This window comes from Heptranchias perlo, chromosome 1, assembly GCF_035084215.1.
Source record: "Heptranchias perlo isolate sHepPer1 chromosome 1, sHepPer1.hap1, whole genome shotgun sequence".
NCBI classification, from domain to species: domain Eukaryota; kingdom Metazoa; phylum Chordata; class Chondrichthyes; order Hexanchiformes; family Hexanchidae; genus Heptranchias; species Heptranchias perlo.
In genome coordinates this window covers 136,479,032-136,500,792 of record NC_090325.1, presented here as the reverse complement: position 1 = coordinate 136,500,792, position 21,761 = coordinate 136,479,032, and the positions used below count along the sequence as shown (strand labels likewise).

The window sequence follows — 21,761 nt, the reverse complement described above, 5'->3', positions numbered from 1 at the left end:
TCAGAGATCGTGGGGGGGAGGGGGACAGTCGATCGCGTTTGCAGGGTCGCTGCAAGTAGGCTTGTTGGGCCTGGAGGAAGCACTCCTGCTCTTCCTGGCTCACAAACTGTGCTGTAAAGGCACTTCCCGGCAGTTTCGGGCCTTCTCGCCTCCTCTCATGAGACCCGCAGCCTCCTTAAAAGCTTTTAATGACTGACCCGCCTCCTGAGAGTGGGTTGGTCGACTGCCCCTCGTCCCGCCTCCATGAAAATCGGAAGTGGGCGGGTTTTAGATTTAAAAAAATTTTTTTACTGTCCCCCGCCACGAACCCACCCATTTTTCCCATTTAAAATCATGCTCCATATCTGCGGATGGTGTCGCCAAGGAGAAAAGTGTAGATGACGAAAAGGATAGGGCCAAGAGAGAATCCTTGGGGCTCCTAAGGTGATGGTGCAGATGTGGGAAGAGAAACCATTCCTAGATATGCTCTGGCTATGAATGGATTGGTGAGTGAAAACAAGCGAGGGCAATCTCACCAAACTGGGCAATGGAGGAGATGGCTCAGTTAATGAGTGCACTGCCCATTGTGGAGCTATAAAGACTATGAGGATTCCAAGATCAATCCCCAGTTTGTGCTGAGTTAGGTGACCACAGTCATCAGTGGTGGTAATTGGCCTCAGCACCCTGGGCTAGGGAAAGGAAAAATTATCTTAGGTTCCTAATTGTGGTCATTATGCAGTTTTTCTGCTGGATGTTCACAACATCACAAGATAATTATAGATGAGGAAGGCCATTTAGCCCATCTTGATTCATCCATCCAGCGTGATCCTGACATCACCCCATTGTAGTATCCAATTATTTCCTAAATGATTCCACAGTTTTTGCCTCCACTACTTTATCTGGAAGTTTATTCCACATATTGATCACACTTTCTGTGGAGAAAAAGTACCCTTCTGTGGTGTGAATCTATGATTCCTAATTCTACTCCCACTGTTTAATTCAAAGTAATATTCCGTTAACTTTTTCTAATGTCCTTCACAAGCTTCTATACCTCTACAAGATCACCTTTCAGTTGCCTCCTTTCCAAGCCCAGTCTCTCCAGTCATTCCTCATAATTCAGACCCCTGACATTGGGAAGCAACCTTGTGGCCCATTTGTGCTCTGTCTCCAGCGCTTGAATGTCTTTCTCTTTTTCTTAGTGACTAGAACTGGACACAGTATTCAAAGTATGGTCTGACAGAGCACTGTAAAGTTTGATCATTAACACCTCTGACTTACTCTACTGTTTTGGCTATGTAGTTCATTGTTCTATTGGCTTTGTTGATTGCTGCTGCACATTGGTTGTGATGTGGAGATGCCGGTGATGGACTGGGGTTGACAAATGTAAGGAATCTTACAACACCAGGTTATAGTCCAACAGTTCTATTTGAAAATCACAAGCTTTCGGAGGCTTTCTCCTTCGTCAGGTGAAGTGTGGGATTCCCTGAAGGTTACAGCATTTATAGTCAGAGAACAATACCTGGTGATTACAGATAATCTTTCCAACTCCCTGTTTTCAAGGCAATCAAAGTGTTCAGACAGAGAGATGTTACATACAGGACCACTGAATATACAAACGGCCAGAACAAAAGACAGAGAGAGAGAGAGAAAGAGATTGGGCACGGGCCCTCCTACTGCACGTTTTGCACCTGAAAAACGGGTGCAATGCATACCAATTTATACCTCTCACTGTCTAGGCTCAAACAAGAAAGACTGCTAGTATCAGTTAAAGGGTCGCTAGCATTATGGAACAGCATGAGACAGTGCCTTCAAGAAAGGAACGAAGTAAATTGGAGGTAAAACAAAAGGGGAAAAAATACTAGTTGATTAGATCTGAGACCATACTGAGTAAATATATATACCTGCTGCTACCCAATATTATATGTTTGTGACTCACATATCTCACATAGTGGGGAGTGGAGGTATGAGCACAAGGGGAATGCTTTCTTTCTTTTACAATATGTTTGCTGTGATCTTAGCATTGTAATTTTTTTAATATCTTTATACTATAACAAAGTCAATGGCTTTAGAAATAATAAAGTTGTTATGCAAGTTCAGAATTCAGGAGGGTCTTTGCATAGCAAGCAGTCTGATAATGTTTTGAATAGAACACCCTGTAGAGATTGAAATGGAATCCATCTGTGTTGATATTGGCAGTGTGTGCTCTGCCGCCCAGCTGTATGGGCTGACCACCATTATTCCTCAGTACACCAATGGGGTCTGAGTCAGACAAGCGGCATTTGTGTCTCATTTCCTCTCTTGCTATATTCTGGATAAAGCTTGGAGAAATGGGAGCATATTCCATGCATTTGCTTGACTGACCTGTTTTAATTGCAAGACAGTTTACAAAAAGTCTCTTTCTTCAAATAATCTGCCATCTGATTTTTTTTTAACAAATTCAGATGTTTTATGTTTCACTGACTAAATAACTTACAGACACAAATGGGACATATATTATTCTGAGCATTAAATTTAACCATGTGAGTAGAGAGTTTCCTTTTACAGTTCATGACACATGTTCTTTCCCCTTTGTCAGTGATATTTTTAGAATGAAAGGACTAAGTATTTTAAAATAAAATGAGAAAAAAGGTTCACCTTTAAATATATTTCTGAAGCAGGATAAATATCTATTTATGTTTTTAAAAATGAAAAGAGGCAGATATTCTGATAGGCTCATAGCACAAGCTGTTCAACACCTGCTTTGCCAATCAGATGATTATATGTATGAATCGCGGAATTGCCAGTCACTACAGACTGCTGTCACTATTGAGAACTATTTTAAACATTTCCTGACTGGGCCGCTTCATGAAGCACCTAGCAGAGGCAAGGCAAAGAATTACATAGAAATTACAACACGGAAACAAGCAATTCGTACTAACCAATCCATGTTGGCGTTATCCTCCAAACGAGCAGCAGTGCTAATCCCATGTTCCTGCACTGTTTCCGTATCCCTTTATTCCCCCTTTCCTTCAACCACCTCTCTAACCTATTATATGTTGACATGGTCTCTGCTTCAATCACTAATTCTGGTAGCACATTTCATAGCCGCACAACCCTCTGTGTGAAAAGTTTCTCCTGCTCTCTGTCTTAAATCTCTAACATTTAATCTTGTGTATATATATATCCCCTCTAAACCTCACAACCACTGGAAACAGTCCACTACCTACTCTGTCCCATTCCTTCATAATTTTAAACACCTCTATCAAATGACCCCTTAATGTCCTCTGTTCTATCAAAATTAGTCCCAGTTTTCCAAGTCTTTCTTCATATTTGTATTTCCTCATACCAGGCAGCATCCGAGTAAATCTGTACTCAACCCTTTCTATTGCCTCTACGTTCTTCCAATAGTGTGGAGCTTAAAACTGCACACAGTACTCCCAACAGTGGTCTTATTAAAGTTTTGTATAGATTCACCATTGTGTCTTGATTTTTATTATTGATCTACAGTGTACAGAAGTGGTCCCAGAACAAAACTCCATGGACTACCGTTACCCACTTCCAACCACCCTGAGAAATGGCCTTAACTCCTATTTTCTATTTTCTCCCTTCTAACCAATTTTTATCCAAATTGATACCCTTCTCCTAATTCCTTACCCTTAACCTTCTCTAGTAGTCTCCTGTGGTACCTTGAAAAAGGCTGTCTGAAGGTCCATGTACACTACATTCACTGCATTTCCCCATCCATCATATCTGTCCTCCTCAAACTTGACGTTTAAAAACTTGATATTGCAGTTTGCAGAAGAAACACCGCTCAACCTGTCACATGACACCCTGACCACTCTCATGAAGAGCTCTTGCAGCCAATCAATGCCCTCCTGACTGAAATTTATAAGCAAACGAATGAGATTTTAAAAAAGCACATGTTTCTTAATTGGGGCTAAAATGTTTTTTTTGCTAAGATGATTGTTTATAGAAAGTTGTTTTTAATTCCTGAAAGATGGTGAGACATTTTCAAATGTAAAGCAGATTTTCCCATTTAAAATGGCTGTAGTGTGATTAAGCTGTGGAGTTTAGAAGAACTCCAGCTGAGTGCACACCACACTAATTTATCATACAATGGCCTATTCATACATCCCTGGGGCCTGCTGGGACGTGCTGCTTTCAGCTCCTAAAAACATGCAAAAGGTCACAAGTTGCAAGTTCAACTGTCTCTGCCTGTGTCTGAGTAAAGAGAAATAAAGCATTCCTCTACACAGGAAATAATAATCTCTTATGTACAGACATTGCTGTAAATAGCAGAGTCACTGTAATCATCTAAAAATCCAAAAATTACTTACATTTCCATCTAGCAATGTCTGGAGGCTGACTCAGACAAACTAGTTATTTAAACTGCAACCGTTCATAAAATGTTATATTTTAGTGATCAGAAAATCAGAAGCCCCGCCAATCAGGTATGCTAACCGCTGTGGCCATTTTTATGATCTGTACTCCTGTTCAGCAAGACTCCCTGCTGGGCATTTACCCCTTACAGTACCTCTTCACATCATCTACCTGGATGTTGAATGAGTCTTAACATATTTGTCTCTGCTAACCTATCCTGTGTCAGGTGTATTGACCACTCTTTGGGTGAAGTTCCTCCTGATATCTGCATTACATTGATATTTTGCCAGTTTTAGCCTTCCTTCTCCTCCCATTGTACCGTCTTAAATTACCTGAAATGTTCCAAAAGTACCTTTTTAATATCATGTAATAACTTAAAACACTTCAATAAGTTTCAGTCAACTCCTTTCAAGACTAAAAAGCCCCAGCTCTTCCTTCCTCCTAACTTGATTCAGTGACCAAGATTAGCACTGTGTCTCTTCTCTGCACTGCCTCCATTGATGAATGTTTCCTTTGGGTCTTGGTGACCAAAACTGGACACGGTTCTCATGGTTGTGGTCTGACCAGCAAATTATATGTTTTTAGCCAGTATCCTTCAATTTATACTGTACTAATCTAGCAATATAATTCAGCGTTCTGTTTGCTTTGTTAATTGCTGCTGCTCAGTGATGTGGCATGCTAAAGTGTCACATTTACTATCACCCTGAGATTGCTTTAATCTTCACCAGTTCTTTCTTCTAAAGTAATTTGATAAGGCACAAACTGCCTGAAGGTACAATTCATTTGCACCAGAAGTAACACAGCCAAAACAATCACTTTCCTTTAAACTTTCTCAGCTAACATCAGTGCTTATTCTTTGCTGCTGTCGTCTACATTATCAGAAAGAAGCTCTCTGGATAAGAACAGTATAGACAGTTTATTAACCATTTTGTGTCCAGCGTGGCTGATATTAGTAGGGAAAATTTAACAATTCTGTACCAAACGGGAGGAGAATGGAACCTTAGCCTATGAAACGGATGTGTTGGGCAAGAGGAAGATTCTGACTGAGAAACTGGGCTCGATAACCCGGGACAGCACCTTCAGCCTGCATATCCAGTGCAAGTACAAGGGGAGGCAAGAAACTGGGCTGCAAATCAACGTTACAGTTTACATGCTAGAAAATCGTGGACAGCCCACAGTTCCAAAATGCTCTGCTAGGCTTCCTTCTGGCAGTGCAGAATTTTAAAACAACCTCACACAATGCCTCTCTCTTAGGTCTGGTGCATTGTAGTGATTTTTAACCCCGAAGTGATTGCCCAATATCAATAGCTGCTAGCTGCTCTTCTTCAAATAATGCCATGGGATATTTTGCATCGCCTAAGCAGGCCTTGGTTTAACCTTCTGTCTGATAGGCAGCACATCCTCAGTACTGCACTGAGGTGCCAGCCTAGATTATGTGCTCAAGTCTATAATGGGATTTGAACCTACAACCTTCTGACTCAAAAGACAAAAGCTCGACCAACTGAGCCAAACTGACATGTAGCACTCTAATATTTAAAACAGTCAGATTATAAATACGAAACATTCCAAAATTTGCAAGGTTAAGTTTGATGGATTCTATTCTAAAAGAATTAGAGCAATTGCCTCCACTATCGAAAAAAGAAGTGATCTGCTGATTGTTGAGGGCAAGATTTTTCACTAGCTGTGTCAACGGGTCTTTTGACCATGGTCAGAAGATCATTTGGTTTCCTGTTTTTGGTAAAAATTGTAGGGATCATTTATTTTAGAAGAGTGACTCCAATGGTGCACTGGCATGGCACTTTGGGAAATCAGACTGTGGCCCTGATGTTAGCGGGGATGGCAGCGGGGGGAGGGGGTGCGATTGGGTGCGTGGGTAACCCGCCCAATAAAATCTGCCCGTTTCCCATGCGATCACGGGTCAAGTGGAACCGCTTAACGTGGCTTCCGGGTTTGCTGTCCGAAAGCTGCGCAGCGGGCGGACTGCGCACCCACATCACAGGCTGTCAGCTGCAGGAGCTCTACTTAAAGGGACTGTCCTCCAGTGGCTGCTCCTGGAGCAAACACCCACACAACACAGGGGAAAGGCTGCTCCTAGATTTAGTGATGCCTCACTCCAGGTGCTACTGGATGGGGTGAGGAGGAGGAGGGAAGTCTTCTATCCAGCGGACGGGAGGAAGTGGCCTGCCTCTGCCACCAAGAAGGCCTGGCTCGAGGTGGCAGAGGAGGTCACCAGCAGCAGCAACACTTCCCGCACCTGGATCCAGTGCAGGAAGCGCTTCAATGACCTAACTAGGTCAGCCAAAGTGAGTATACTTACTCATTCTCCTACACTCTGACTTCCACATCACTGTCCCCACCCCACAACTCATTCTGCATTGCCAACACTACTCTATCACATCACTCCTCACACCTACTGAAAGCTCATCCTCAACTTACCTGCACTTCTTCACCTCCCCATTACTCACCCCATCAGTACCACTCAACCCAATCCTCATACAATGTCATGGCTCTGTCTCATACTAACCCTCTGATGCATCTCTTTCACGATCAGCCACACCCAAACAAATGCATTCTTCGGTTGGCCACGTCACCATCACTCACTCACGAGTCTGTACTTTCTCCCCTTATAGGATAAGAGAATGCACGGGAGAGGGCGAGGACCGGAGGGGGGCCGCAACAAATCGTCGTCCTCATAGACACCGAGCAGGAGGCACTGGAGCTGAGCCACACACTCGAATGCCTGTCCGTTGGGGACGCCGAGACTGGCACTCGACAAACGTCTGGTGACATAACTTTAACATTCAGCACACACAATATGAATTGATGTTAACATGTCTTGCCATTTTCAGCACCTCAGTATGCTCATTGCAACAAGACACATCTGTGATCATACTTAATACTGCCTTGTATTCTCTTACAGGGTCTTCAGCGACCGCAGTGACGGCAGAGGGCAATTCCTCAGAGGACCTGCCGGCCTCTGAGGGTGCACCGTCACATCTTAGTGAGCCATCCACCAGCGCAGATAGTCACACCTCGGTGGGTCCTACTCCGCAGTTAGATGGGGTCGCACATGTTGAGTTACCACATACGTGAGCAGACACTGGTGGCAGGGGCAGCTGTGGAGAGTCCGCGTCGGTGGGAGCACTCCTCTCCAGACTCTGCTTAGCTGGACTCAGATGCTGAACTCTTGGGGGCCATCCTTTAAAAGTAGAATGATCGAGGGGCAGCAGCACATTTGCGAGGTGCTGGAACAGGTGCCACGCGCACTCTCCACAATCGCGCAGAGGATGGAGGAGTCCAACTCCTATATGAGTGAAATGGTGGCACAGGCACGGGAGGGAATCTCTGAGAGAGTGTAACAGGGATGTGAGGGCAACTCTGAGATACTGTCGGGGGTAAGTGCAGGAATGTCTGCGATGGAGGGAAGGCCAGCCTCCATGAAGCTTCAAGCACGGCTCACAAATGAGTCCATTCAGGCCCTGACAATGGCTGTTCAGACTCACAGTGAACAACATTCTGCCGCCTTAAACAGGCAGTCAGATACACTAGTACTGGCCTTACAAGGCTTCACACATGTCCTCCAAACTGTTGTCCAGCAGAGTGGTAGGAGTGATGTGGCCCTGGCCCTGGCCCAGGGCAGGGATGATGGTGAGAGGGGACATGGAAGTGGCAACGCCGCTCAAAGCGCCCCCACGTCTTACCTGTTGCCCCCCTCTCAACCAGTGCCCGCAATGCTGCCTCCTCTCCAGGTGGTCGAGTCTGCCCCTGCACAGGTGCAGGTGGAGCAGTCTGTGGAGGGGCCCTCACGGGCACCAAAACCCAGAGGGCGTAGGCCCAAAGCATCGAATCGATCAGGACATGAACATGAGCAACCTGCCACTACCTCTGCTTCAGCCACAGGGGATATACCATGTAGAAGTAGTCAGAAGCAAAAGATGAAGGTTTTGTAAGCATGAAGGGTACGCACAAGGGTGTTAGACGGTTGGTCATGTTTGTTATTTATATTTGCTTTATGTTAAACTCACATTAAATATTATTATTGTCACCTCCACTGCCATGCTTGACTGGCTCCTGTAATAAGGCCCTTTCATGAGGTTCACCCTGAACATCGACACTTGATGCCACCCATTGGGTCACTCTACAGTCGGTGTATGTGTCGTTGCAGGACTGTTTGTGCAGGGAGTGTGGGGGGGGGTGCTGGTGTGGGCGCTGCTCTATCCAGGTGGTGTGAGGACTGGACTCTTCACACTTTCTGCTGCCTCAACAGCAACCAGGTGAGCCGCTGTTCTGCCCATGGGTTGCTCCTCCGCCTCCTCCTCCTCCTTCTTCTCAGCCTCCTCCTCCTCCTCCTCAATGTGGGTGGCAGATGTGGATAGGGCCTCCTCAAGCGGCACCCATCTCTGTTGTGCCCTGTTGTGCAGGGCACATCAGGCGACTATAATGCCTCCCACTCTGTATGGTGCATATTGAAGTGCTCCCCCAGAACGATCAAGCACGTCTTGAGCAGCCCTATAGCATGCTCAATTGTAGACCTGGTAGCGATATAGCTGTCGTTATATCGATGCTGTTGCTCGGTGATGGGGTTCCTCAGAGGTGTCATGAGCCACGTGTGCAGGGGGTATCCCTTGTCCCCGAGGAGCCAGCCCTTGCGGGTGTTCGGTGCGTAGAAGAGGGGTGGGATTTTGGACTCCCGGAGGATGAAGCAAGCGTGGTAGCTGCCAGGGAATCTGGCGCACACGTGAAGGGATCTCTTGCAGTGGTCATAAACGAGCTGAGTGTTGATGGAGTGATAGCCCTTCCTGTTGATGAACAGTCCTGGCTCATGTTGAGGTGCTCGTATTGCTATATGGGTGCAATCGATTACACCCTGCACCCTTGGGAAGCCAGCCACAGCGTGGAATCCCACTGCCCTCTCCGTCTGGCTGATGTCGTCCATGGGGAAGTTGACATAGTGCAAGGCCCTGCGAAACAAGCCGTCAGTGACCTGCCATATGCACTTGTGTGCAGATGACTGAGACACCCCGGCGATGTCCCCGGTGGCACCCTGGAATGATCCGGAGGCAAAGAAGTTGAGGGCAGTGGTGACTTTGACAGCGACAGGTAAGGAGATGCTGCTTGGCCCAGCCGGGAGCAGCTCGGCATGAAGGAGGCTGCAGATATCTGTGACTACCTGGTGACTGACTCTCAGCCTCTGTATGCACTGGTCCTCAGAGAGGTCCAGGAAGCTGAACCTCGGTCTGTAGACCCTGTGGTGAGGGTAGTGCCTCCTGCGATGTCACTCTCTCTATTGTTGCCCTCTGTGCTCTTGTGCAGGTGCCTGTGGCACAGCAGTTTGTTGTGGAGCTCCACGTGGCGGAGGTGGACGCCTTGCCTGGTGAGGCTGGTGATGTTGCTCGTCCTCGGATGTAGTGGTGAGTGCAGCCATGGCACCGCCCCCCCATCCTGACAGTGTGAGTTTGAGGGGGTCCGCAAAGTAGTTAAATATGTTTGCACAGCAGAGTTTTGGGTAGATAGTAAGAATTTTGAGTGAAAACACAAAGGTCTTGCAGCCAAAACTTTGTCTGAAGTGACAGAGTGCCCTGCACGTTTTCTCCCACCTGTCAAATAAGCATTTGCATCACCCACTGGCTGCTGGCTGAAACACATCTGTTGCAAAGGGGAATGTTTCCCACAGCACGGGAAACACGCTGAGGAACCTTCAAAATTGCACCCCTGCCAAAATGTCTGGTCAATCAGGTAGGTCAAGTACCTCAACTATCGGACAAACTATGCACCAATGCACCTGCTCCGTCACCTGAAAATCGGCCACTGTGTTTCCACCAAGGAACTCTGCCATTGACCTGGTGGCTGGCTAAGATGAGCATTAGCGGTGGTCTACAAGCGGGCAACTTGCCCTGTTCTGTCTTTGCTCTTGAGGTGCATGGCCCAATGAAGGTAAAAAAAAAAGAGGTTGTGTGTTCTCATTAGTGAATAATGCACCTTCATCAAAAAATGAAAGATTAGCTTAAAAACACACAGGCGTGGATGTTGAGATTGGTTGAGGAGCAGGAGGTGACCATACCCTTGTGGTCATCATAATCCCTGCACAGAAACTTAATTGAAAACTGTTTTAAGGATTTGGACAGGACACTGAATAACAGGACATTTTTGTCAGCACTGTAAATGGTATTGGCTAAACTCTGCAAGTCAGACGGAAGTGATTTATTGTTTTCCCAAAGTGTATAATAGGGTGGCTTTGTCAACATTTTCCCTTTCTGTTTCCTGTTTGCTAATGAGGCTGCAAAACAGACTATTTGAGTTAAAAAGCCACATGAGAACATAGCAGTAATGAAAGGCAAGTTATTAATTTCTAGAAAATGTAACCGGTCCCAAGAATGTACTGAGAAAGTTTCAATGCGACATGACAATTTTCCATAGATATGGGCCTGGGATTTCCTCCGTATTTGCTCCCAGAGACACCCATAATCTGGGCGCAAACCAATTACGAAGCTTAAAAGATCAAGGAATTTTAGGCATAAGTGGGTTACGCTTGTAACTACAATACTCCCAAGTCACCTTGATGTTTTACGTCCGTCCATCAAACCTTCTGTCCGAATGAATCTCCACCTACAAAATTGGCCACGCCCCCGACTCTCAAATGCGAGTATCCTCCGATTGCGTTTGTTTGGGAGGGTCTTGTGACCAGAATTTCAGGAAACAAATCATTTTTCTGGTCTTTTAATTGCAATATTTTTGAGAGTTTAAATTTTTTTTATCGTTACTGAGATCTGCTCTATTATCTGTTTCTTTAATGCATTTTTATGGCAAAGTATAAATCACATTAAAAATCGAAAAGCTACCCCGATTGCAAGTTCTCAAAAACATGCTGTGCCTCATGGGCATGAATGATGATGAATTGAATTGAAACTTTAAATTTTAAGGCTCAAAGAAGAAATATACTGGTGTGGATTCAGCGTTTTCTTTGGCCCCGATTGTCTATGCTGATTTATGCCCATTTACGCCCATTTTGAGTTCGGGCATATTCTGATAAGATTGGGAGAATACTTGGGTGTAACTTGACATCAATAAAATGGGTGCAATTTCGGATGCAAGTTCCGAGTTGTGTGGTTGTATATTTTAAGTACCTACTTATCCCTTTCTAACTGTCATTCAAGGTGGTGAGCACCAGCAGGACACAATGCAACCTTGTCATTTTTTTTCATTCAATTACTATACCAGGCACTTTTGGACTAAAAATAGATGAAGATCTGAAACAGCGCTAAAGAATCTACACAACTCTCACAGTTACAACTCTAAACTCAAAAGGACAGTTTGCATGAAATATCTTTGCTTTATTAGGAATTTTTCTCTTCTTCAAACTTTCAATCCAAAGTCTCTTGGAATGGAATACTAAATTAGGTAATGCACATTGAACTGGGCCTTTGATTGGCCTTTGTGAACTGGGGCTTTAGTTGACAGTTGTAACTAATAGGTATGAGGGAGAGAGAAAGAGGACACAGGCCACCACTTTTGACTCTCCCCTCGCCACCCCCCCTCCCCCCAGAGAACTAACTAGGACATTCCTAGTCTGTATGGCTCAGTGTCACAAGTAAGGCACTTGAAGATTCCAATAACCCTTTTCTTGAGGGGAGAAATCATCGAGATTTCAAAGAAACAAGGCAGTGGGTGAGGTTAGGTTCTTTTCCACAGCCAGCAATGAACTTACTTGCTTCTCCCCCCCCCCCCCCCCACCTTGATCTTTTTGTACTTAAAAATAGAAGACACTTTGGTTATGGAAACATTATAGTTTTAACATGTCCTGTCATATTTTAGTTTTAGGGGATGAAGCTTCAGAAGGTGTGTCAATTCATTTACTCAAGTATGCAAGTTACATTTTTAGTAGTACTATTATTAAATTTTATTGCAAGAAAAGACTTGTTTACATGAAGGCTAGTGAAGTGAAACACCTGTGTTTTATCACTGAGCTGTGTGACTAATCATGTAGCATTTAGATATGATCGTTAAATTTTATACCATTACTTGTTCATGTGCAGGTATCCTAGTCTCTTATGTGCTAGTGCAATCTGATTAATGCTCTTATGTGCTAGTGCAATCTGATTAATGTTATAAATTTTCTAGATTATACCAGCATAACCAACCTAAATTTAAATTATTATGTTAATTTTTACAATTTAGCCCTCCTGGACCTAGGGGCAAATTATCCATGGGCCTATGGGGCCTGTGCCCAGGGGCCCCAACCCGTGAAAATTTGGGGCCCCTGGTAAAACTCACCATGACACAAACTGCGTGCAACCACTGGAACAAAATGTTCTAGCATTTAAAAATACTGTCAGAAGAGGGCAACACATAGTCTCTTTTAATGGATCGGTGAGGGTGGAGAGGGTGGAGGTTGTGCGGGCTGCAGACGGGCCACGGATATTCTTGGTGCCCAAGGACCTAGGAAGTCTTAATCCGGCTCTGTCTGGACATGGGTTGAGACCGTCCAAAGTCTTCTCACATTAATTTGCTATCCAGAATTTGCCTTGCACAGAAAGAGTGGGGATGATTTTTTTGTCTTCAAGCGTACATCAATTCTAATTTGATTTGCAGTGCTACAACACCTGGCTAAATCTCAGGTGCAGATAACATTCAATTTTCTGGTCTAATCTCATTTGCATAGGTTATTCACAACTCCAGGTGCAAACTCAAGTGAGTCTAGGGTGACACAACTGGTAGGAGAGGAAAATTAAGTGTCGCAAATCTAAAGGGATTGGGCCGATTAAAGGGGAGTATCATAAGGAGGGGGCAAAAACTTAGAAAGCTTCTGTAGAGCATTCAAAGGCATCTCAACCCTCAGCAACCTTTGTCAAGGCTTAAGAAGCAGGGGCTTTAAGAGGTGGCAGGCCAGGATGAAGGGAAAGGAAACCCTAGGTGCAGGCATGAACCTGCAGACAAGTGATTGTACAGCACAGCAGCTGGCCTTCTCCTGAATGGCTGCTCAATGTGGTGCTGCACGAGATGCTAGCAGGGAGGGTTGTCCTTTGTGCCATTCCACAGCCCCATCCCGTAGGTCAACACTGCAGTGTGCTTGCAAGAAGGTGCAGCTAGGTTGCAGGCCGCAGCTGACTATTACGCTCCTGCACGTGTATCCAGCATGTCTGTGGGCTGGAAAATTCTGTGAAACCCTTCCCGCTCCCATTTACATGGGATGATAAAAATCCCATCTGCTTTCAATGGGAGCTTCGGGCATCCGCCTCAGGCCCAAACAGAATGTATAGCAGGGACCAAAACCAGCAGGAATCTGGTGGAAATCAGTTCCGTTGGATTTCCTGACCTACCACCCCATTAGTGCCCAAAATCAGCCCCTGTGACTCTAATTGTGGTGGCACAACAAGAGATTGTGGAGAAAAGAGATAAGTGTAACTCCCATGGTAATGTTGGAGAGATTGAGAGCCAAAGGAAAGTAGGAGGGATTCATCAACTTGTATCATTCTGTATGTCTCCTTGTAGCCAGTTTGAGGTGCATTTGCAGCCTTTGGGAATAGACTGTTTGCACATCTGCCTGGTCTCTCTTGGAATAATGTGCAGTGTGGTGAGAAGCCAGAGGAACGGCAAAATTAAAGCAATAGTGCAGGATAAAGCCAAATTCCAAAAATAGACATTCATATTTATTTAACTGAACTGAAATTTTAAAAATGAAAAACTCAATTTCTTCTTCAGTGTGTCCCTCCCAATCCAGCCAAATACACAACTAATCTCCCACCCCACTTTATTAGCTTTGGTGAATTCACTATTTTAAATGCTTTGATTTTCAAGGTTTTTCTTTTTTTTTAAAATTAAAATTCTTGTCTGTTTCCTCTCCCTCACTTGTCTTTTGTAAGGTTGCTTCAAGTCTGAAATTTAGCTGGCAGATGGGGATAACAGGAGAACTTTCAATTTAATTGACATGTCTCTTTCTGAAGTTTTTTGGGTGAAATTGTTGATTCAGGCTTAAGTAATGTGTATTTGACATGTGTTCAAGGATAGTTGAACTGGGTTCAGCTTTAAGTATAAATGTGATTTTTGTGAAGCCAGACTTCGCTGTAGTTTCTATTCCATAGGAAGGTATTTCAGCAGTATTTAGTGAATGGCAAAAGATTTATGTAAACGTGTCCATGCTAGCCTAATAACAGTTCTTTGTATCCTTCAGCCACTAGATAACAGCCCACCACCACTGCCAACTTCTTCCTTGCCTGAAGGCTATTATGAGGAAGCGGTGCCACTGAGCCCCGGGAAAGCTCCAGAGTATATCACTTCTCGAGGTAAATGCCCATTACTGTGAGGTGTTACATTTTTTAAATGCTTTCTTAAATTAATTGAATCTTCAATAGATTATTGTATTAAAAGAAGCATTTATTCTGCACACCATTTTTTCAAAATTGTGCAGTGGTATTCTACCACTAATACATGTGTGAATATTGGAGAACAAGGTATAAACAGATGAATATACAATAGCTTCAATTGTACTCAAACATATTCAAAGAACAGAGAGCATATGGTGCAGAAATGCTACTATTTTCATGAGGTTTTACCTAAGGAAGAAAAAAGCATACCATAATTATGTTTAATTTCCCAATAATCATTTGATAAACATTTAATTTTATAATGCCAAAATCATTAACCCCATAGCTGCTAAGTGGAGAGTATTGACCAGTAATGCCTACAATGAAAAAGGCCCAAATATGGAACAAAAGTACCTCATGAACTCTACAATACAGTTTTATAAAAACTGAAAGATACACAGAAGTGATTTCAAAATGTAAATGGAATCTCATGATAAGATTTAGTTGATATCATAAATTGTGAAAATAAGATTAGTAAATAGCAATCGTTCCCAGGTATTCATTACATGCAGGCACCTAACACTGGCTATTATTTCCAGTAATTAATGGCTTGTGATGTTTTGCCACTCCTCCCCTTCCCCCAAGAGTTTTTTGCATTTTGTTGTTTTAAAAAAAAGAGCTAGCCAGCATATTCAACTTATTGAAGACACATTTCAGAAAAATACTGACTGCTGTGGCAAGATTTATTGCTTGTAAAGTCACGTCCAGGCAAAATCGCACCTTGATTACACATGTTACGAAAAATCCATAGTAAATTTTCTGTTTGTTGTCAAGCATCTGGCTTGACAACAGAAGGCAGAACATGCTGGTAAATGCGATAAAGTTCTGTCTTAAAGTGACTAATCGAGTACCACAGGGACCCAGGGCTCGATTTTCGGGTGAAGGAGCGGGTCTGTTGGGGACGGGGGGGTTCTGAAAATCGCTGAAATCCCAAGAGGGTTCGGAGCCCGGCTCCAACCCGCAGACTTCCGGGTTCCCCAGTGACGCGTCCGGGTGTGCACGCATCTTCCAAATGCGGAAGTCCCACCAGCAATTAAAGCCGGCAGGATACATTGCATAATTTGTCAGCTAGTTGAAGTACTTAATTGTCTCGACATTTTGGCAGGGGTGCGATTTTTTTTTTATTCGTTCATGGGATGTAGGCGTCGCTGGCGAGGCCGACATTTATTGCCCATCCCTAATTGCCCTCGAGAAGGTGGTGGTGAGCCGCCTTCTTGAACCGCTGCAGTCCGTGTGGTGAAGGTTCTCCCACAGTGCTGTTAGGAAGGGAGTTCCAGGATTTTGACCCAGCGACGACGAAGGAACGGCGATATATTTCCAAGTCGGGATGGTGTGTGACTTGGAGGGGAACGTGCAGGTGGTGTTGTTCCCATGTGCCTGCTGCTCTTGTCCTTCTAGGTGGTAGAGGTCGCGGGTTCGGGAGGTGCTGTCGAAGAAGCCTTGGCGAGTTGCTGCAGTGCATCCTGTGGATGGTACACACTGCAGCCACGGTGTGCCGGTGGTGAAGGGAGTGAATGTTTAGGGTGGTGGATGGGGTGCCAACCAAGCGGGCTGCTTTATCTTGGATGGTGTCAAGCTTCTTGAGTGTTGTTGGAGCTGCACTCATCTAAGCAAGTTTGAAGCACCCTCGGCGTGTTTCCCGCGCTGTGGGAAACACTCCCTGTTGCAACAGACGTGTTTCAGCCAGCAGCCAGTGGGGGATGCAAATGCTTATTTGACAGGTGGGGAGAAAACGTCATTTATTGCAACAGGGCACTCTGTCACTTCAGACAAAGTTTTGGCTGCAAGACCTTTGTGTTTTCACTCAAAATTCTTACTTTCCACCCAAAACTCTACTATTCAAACATATTTAAGTACTTTGCGGACCCCCTCAAACTCACACCGTCAGGATTGGGGTGGGGTGGGGGGGGTGGTTGCCATGGCTGCATTCACCACTACATCTGAGGACGAGCAACATCACCAGCCTCGCCAGGCAAGGCATCCACCTCCGCCACGTGGAGCTCCACAACACACTGCTACGCCACAGGCACCTGCACAAGAGCACAGAGGGCACCAACAGAAAGAGCGACGTCGCAGGAGGCACTACCCTCGCCACAGGGTCTACAGACGGAGGCTCAGCTTCCTGGACCTCTCTGAGGAGCAGTGCACACGGAGGTTCAGAGTCAGTCGCCAGGTAGTCACAGATATCTGCAGCCTCCTTCATGCCGAGCTGCTCCGGGCTGGGCCAAGCAGCATCTCCTTACCTGTCGCTGTCAAAGTCACCACTGCCCTCAACTTCTTCGTCTCTGGATCATTCCATGGTGCCACCGGGGACATTGCCAGGGTGTCTCAGTCGTCTGCACACAAGTGCATAAGGCAGGTCACTGACGGCTTGTTTCGCAGGGCCTCGCTCTACGTCAACATCCCCATGGATGACATCAGCCAGACGGAGAGGGCAGTGGGATTCCATGCTGTGGCTGGCTTCCCACGGATGCAGGGTGCAATCGATTGCACCCATATATCAATGTGAGCACCTCCACATGAGCCAGGACTGTTCATCAACAGGAAGGGCTATCACTCCATCAACACTCAGCTTGTTTGTGACCATCGCAAAAGATTCCTTCACGTATGCGCCAGGTTCCTTGGCAGCTGCCATCATTCCTTCATCCTTCGGGAATCCAACATCCCGCCCCTCTTCCACGCACCGAACACCCACAAGGGCTGGCTCCTTGCGGACAAGGGATAGCCCCCGCACATGTAGCTCATGACACCTCTGAGGAACCCCATCACCGAGCAACAGCGTTGATAGAATGACAGCCAAATTGCCACCTGGTCTACAATTGAGCATGCTGTAGGGCTGCTCAAAATGCGCTTCAGGTGCCTTGATCGTTCTGGGGGAGAGCTTCGATACGCACCAGACAGAGTGGGACGCATTATAATCGTGTGTTGTGTCCTACACAACATGGCACAACAAAGAGGGGTGCCGCTTGAGGAGGCCCCATCCACATCTGCCAACCACATTGAGGAGGAGGCGGAGGAGCAGGAGCAACCAATGGGCAGAACAGTGGCTCACCTGGCTGCTCGTGAGGTCAGGGAGTCACTGATATGTGAACGGTTCTCCTAACATAAGACAGTGTGAAGAGTCCAATCCTCACACCACCTGGATAGAGCAGTGCCCACACCAGCATCCCCCCACCCCACCCCTCGCTGCACAAAACAATGCTGCAACGACACATAAATCCACTGTAGAGTGACCCAATGAGTGGCATCAAGTGTCAGCGTTCAAGATGAACCTCATGAAAGGGCCTCATTACAGAAGCCAGTCAAGCATGGCCAAGATGTGGAAGTAGTGGTGACAATAATAATATTTAATGTGAGTTTAACAAAAAGCGAATATAAATAAAAAACATGACCAATCGTCAAATCCCCTTTGTGCTTTGTTGACCGGAGGTCACCGGTTACGGTTACTGGCTTAGTACAAAGAGGAGAAGAGTCAATTCTCTCTTAACTCTCAATTCACTTTATTCACGCCGTTAGATCATATACATATAGCTTATACGTCTGGTTAGACATAGACATGCAGTTTGCACCAGGTTATACAGTTTTATACCCAAACTAGGATCTAAACGCACACCCACTATGTTTAGTTACTTTCTGCAGCCCCTGGCCAACAGCTTACAAAACCTTCGCCATTCGCTTCCGACTACTTGTACGTGGTGCATCCCCTGTGACTGCAGCAGAGGTAGTGGCAGATTGCTTTTGTTCATGTCCTGACCGATTCGATGCTTTGGGCCTACGCCCTCTGGGTTTCGGTGCCCGTGAGGGCCCCTCCAAAGACTGCTCCACCTGCACCTGTGCAGGGGCAGACCCGACCACCTGGAGAGGAGGCAGCATTGTGGGTACTGGTTGAGAGGGGGGCAACGGCTGAGATGTGGGAGCGCTTTGAGTGGTGTCCCCATTTCCATGTCCCCTTTCACCATCATCCCTGCCCTGGGCCAGGGCCAGGGCCAGATCACTCCTACCACTCTGCTGGACAACAGTTTGGAGGACATGTGTGAAGCCTTGTAACGCCAGTGCTGGTGTATCTGCCTGCCTATTTAAGGTGGCAGAATGTTATTCACTGTGAGTCTGAACAGCCATAGTCAGGGCCTGTATGGACTCATTTGTGAGCCGTGTTTGTAGCTTCATGGAGGCTGGTCTTCCCTCCATCGCAGACATTCCTGCACTAACCCCCGACAGTATCTCAGAGTTACCCTCACATCCCTGTTACACTCTCTCAGAGATTCCCTCCCGTGCCTGTGCCACCATTTCACTCATATAGGAGTTGGACTCCTCCATCCTCTGCGCTATTGTGGAGAGTGCGCGTGGTACCTGTTCCAGCACCTCGCAAATGTGCTGCTGCCCCTCGATCATTCTACTTTTAAAGGATGGCCGCCAGGGTTCAGCATCTGAGTCCAGCTGAGCAGAGTCTGGAGAGGAGTGCTCCCACCGACACAGACTCTCCACATCTGCCCCTGCCACCAGTGTCTGCTCGTGCTCACGTGTGTGGTAACTCACCATGTATGACCCCAACTAACTGTGGACTAGGACCCACTGAGGTGTGAGTATCTGCGCTGGTGGATGGCTCACTCTGATGTGACGGTGCACCCTCAGAGGCTGGCAGGTCCTCTGAGGAATCGCCCTCTGCCGTCGCAGCGGTTGCTGAAGGCCCTGTAAGAGAACAGAAGGCAATATTAAGCATGATCACAGATGGGTCATGTTGCAATGAGCATACTGAGGTGCTGAAAATGGCAAGGCATGTTAACATCAATTCATATTGTGTGTGCTGAATGTTAAAGTTCTGTCACCAGATGTTTGTCGGGTGCCAGTCTTGGTGTCCCCAATGGACAGGCACTCGAGGGTTCGGCACAGCTCCAGTGCCTCCTGCTCAGTGTCTATGAGGACGATGATTTGTTGCAGCCCCCTCTTGTCCTCAACCTCTCCCCTGCATTCTGGGCTCTCTTCTCCTATAAGGGGAGAAAGTACAGACTCGTGACTGAGTGATGGTGACGTGGCCAACCGATGAATGCATTGGCTCGGGTGTGGCTGACCTGTGAAAGAGATGCATTAGAGGGTGAGTATGAGACAGAGCCATGACATTGTATGAGGATTGGATTGAGTGGTGGTGTTGGGGTGACTAATGGGGAGCTGAGGAAGTGCAGATGAGTTGAGGATGAGCCTTAAATGGGTGTGGGGAGTGTTGTGATAGAGTAGTGTTGGCAATGCAGAATGAGTTGGGGGGTGAAGACGGAGTGTAGGAGAATCAGTAAGTGTACTCACTTTGGCTGACCTAGTTAAGTCATTGAAGCGCTTCCTGCACTTGATCCAGGTGTGGGAGATGTTGCTGCTGCTGGTGACCTCCTCTGCCACCTCGAGCCAGGCCTTCTTGGTGGCAGAGGCAGGCCACTCCCTCCCGTCTGCCAGGTAGAAGACATCCCTCCTCCTCCTCACCCCATCCAGTAGCACCTGGAGTGAGGCATCGCTAAATCTTGGAGCAGCCTTTCCCATGTGCTGCTTCATTGTGTTGTGTGGGTGTGTTGCAGGAGCAGCCATTGGAGGACTGCCCCTTTAAATAGAGCACCTCCAGCTGACAGCCTGTGATGCGGATGCGCAGTCTGCCCACTGCGCACCCGCGGGAAACCCGGAAACCACATTCAGTGGCTCCAATTGACCCGCGATCGCGTGGGAAATGGACACTTTCATTGGGCAGGTTGCCAATGAGCCCAAATCACTCTCCCCTCTGTCATCCTGCCTCCCACTAATATCGGGGCCCTAGTGTTCCCTTATCTTTGTTGATGACAGTGATGACTTTTAAAAGGATCTGGACAAATTAAGTCAATGGGTGACCGATGAAATTTAATGTGGATAAATGTGACTTAATGTATATTGAAACATGAATCATGAAATATGTCCACAAGGAAGGGATTTTATTCTCAAAGAACTGTAAGGGTGTAGGATTTAGGTGTGATTAAAGCTGAAATAATTCTGTTCTTGGGTAGGTCATTGGTGAGGCCTATGTTTGAGATAGTAGGGGTAATTTTTCAAATTTGGGCTCACAGCAGAGCTTTGGGCACACATAGCCAACACATTTCATCCATTTCCCTATGATTTTCCATTCCTTAAATAGACAGGAAATCAACAGACATTGCTCTGAATTGCTGATACTTCTGGAAGGCAAAATCCCCACGCTAGCATTGAACATTCGGAAAATTAACACTCTACCTTCAAAAGGACGTTGATGAGAGTTGAGAGATGAGCAGTAGGGATGGTTTTACATGATTGGAACTTTAATTTATGAAGAGAGAACAACTTTTTTCCATTAGAAATAAAAGGAAGACAAAATACCGAGTAAAATAGACAATGAGGTAAATTTTCATCTTCACCGCCTGGACGGTAATCCAGTGGAGTGGATCACCCGCCCATTGTAGAACCCATCCTATTTTCATTCCATTCTTGGTGAAGATAAAAATTACTCCAATGCAAGCAAGTTGATTAGTTCATATATAGTGAAAGTAGAACAAACAACAGAGTATAAAACTAACAAGCCCCAAGCAATTTTCCATGTGGTAGAGACAATAAATCACATCAAAAGCAGTTAGTGTAGTTTCAACTGTAATTCCTTTGCAAACAGCCAGAGAAATCTCTCTGTTTATCAAAATTCAAGGGTGTTAAAATAGCTCAAGATATTGATCAAAAAACTTTCCAAACAAATGTACTGCATTCCTAGAAATGTCATCCATGAATGCGAACAGTCGTGGTTGAGCATAGTACATGTAAGATCAGTTTGGCTTACTGAAACGTGACAAAATGTGTTTTCTGTCTTTATTCAATTTTAACTTATATTTTGTATTGATAGAAACAGCAGATAAGGGGTTAACACCCAGAAATACAAAATATCTTGTCAGCAGAAATCCATCAGCTCCAAACAGAGGAGTTGTCTGGGAAAGGGCTGCACAAGGTGTGCATTTTCTATGACTCACCTAATGATTGTCTGAAGTGGTAATTGGGTGTGCATCCTGAGACTGCTATTTGCAATGAGAAACA

General features: G+C 45.8%; 1 protein-coding gene across 2 annotated transcripts in view; it reads left to right on the top strand.

The window, feature by feature from the left end:
* afap1 (actin filament associated protein 1) overlaps positions 1-21,761 on the top strand; it is a 276,822-nt gene that overhangs the window by 150,194 nt on the left and 104,867 nt on the right. For both annotated transcript variants that reach the window (XM_067991293.1, XM_067991286.1), the window contains exon 4: positions 14,507-14,618. In XM_067991293.1, the coding sequence (XP_067847394.1) occupies positions 14,507-14,618 (112 nt within the window). The remainder of the gene's footprint in view (positions 1-14,506; positions 14,619-21,761) is intronic.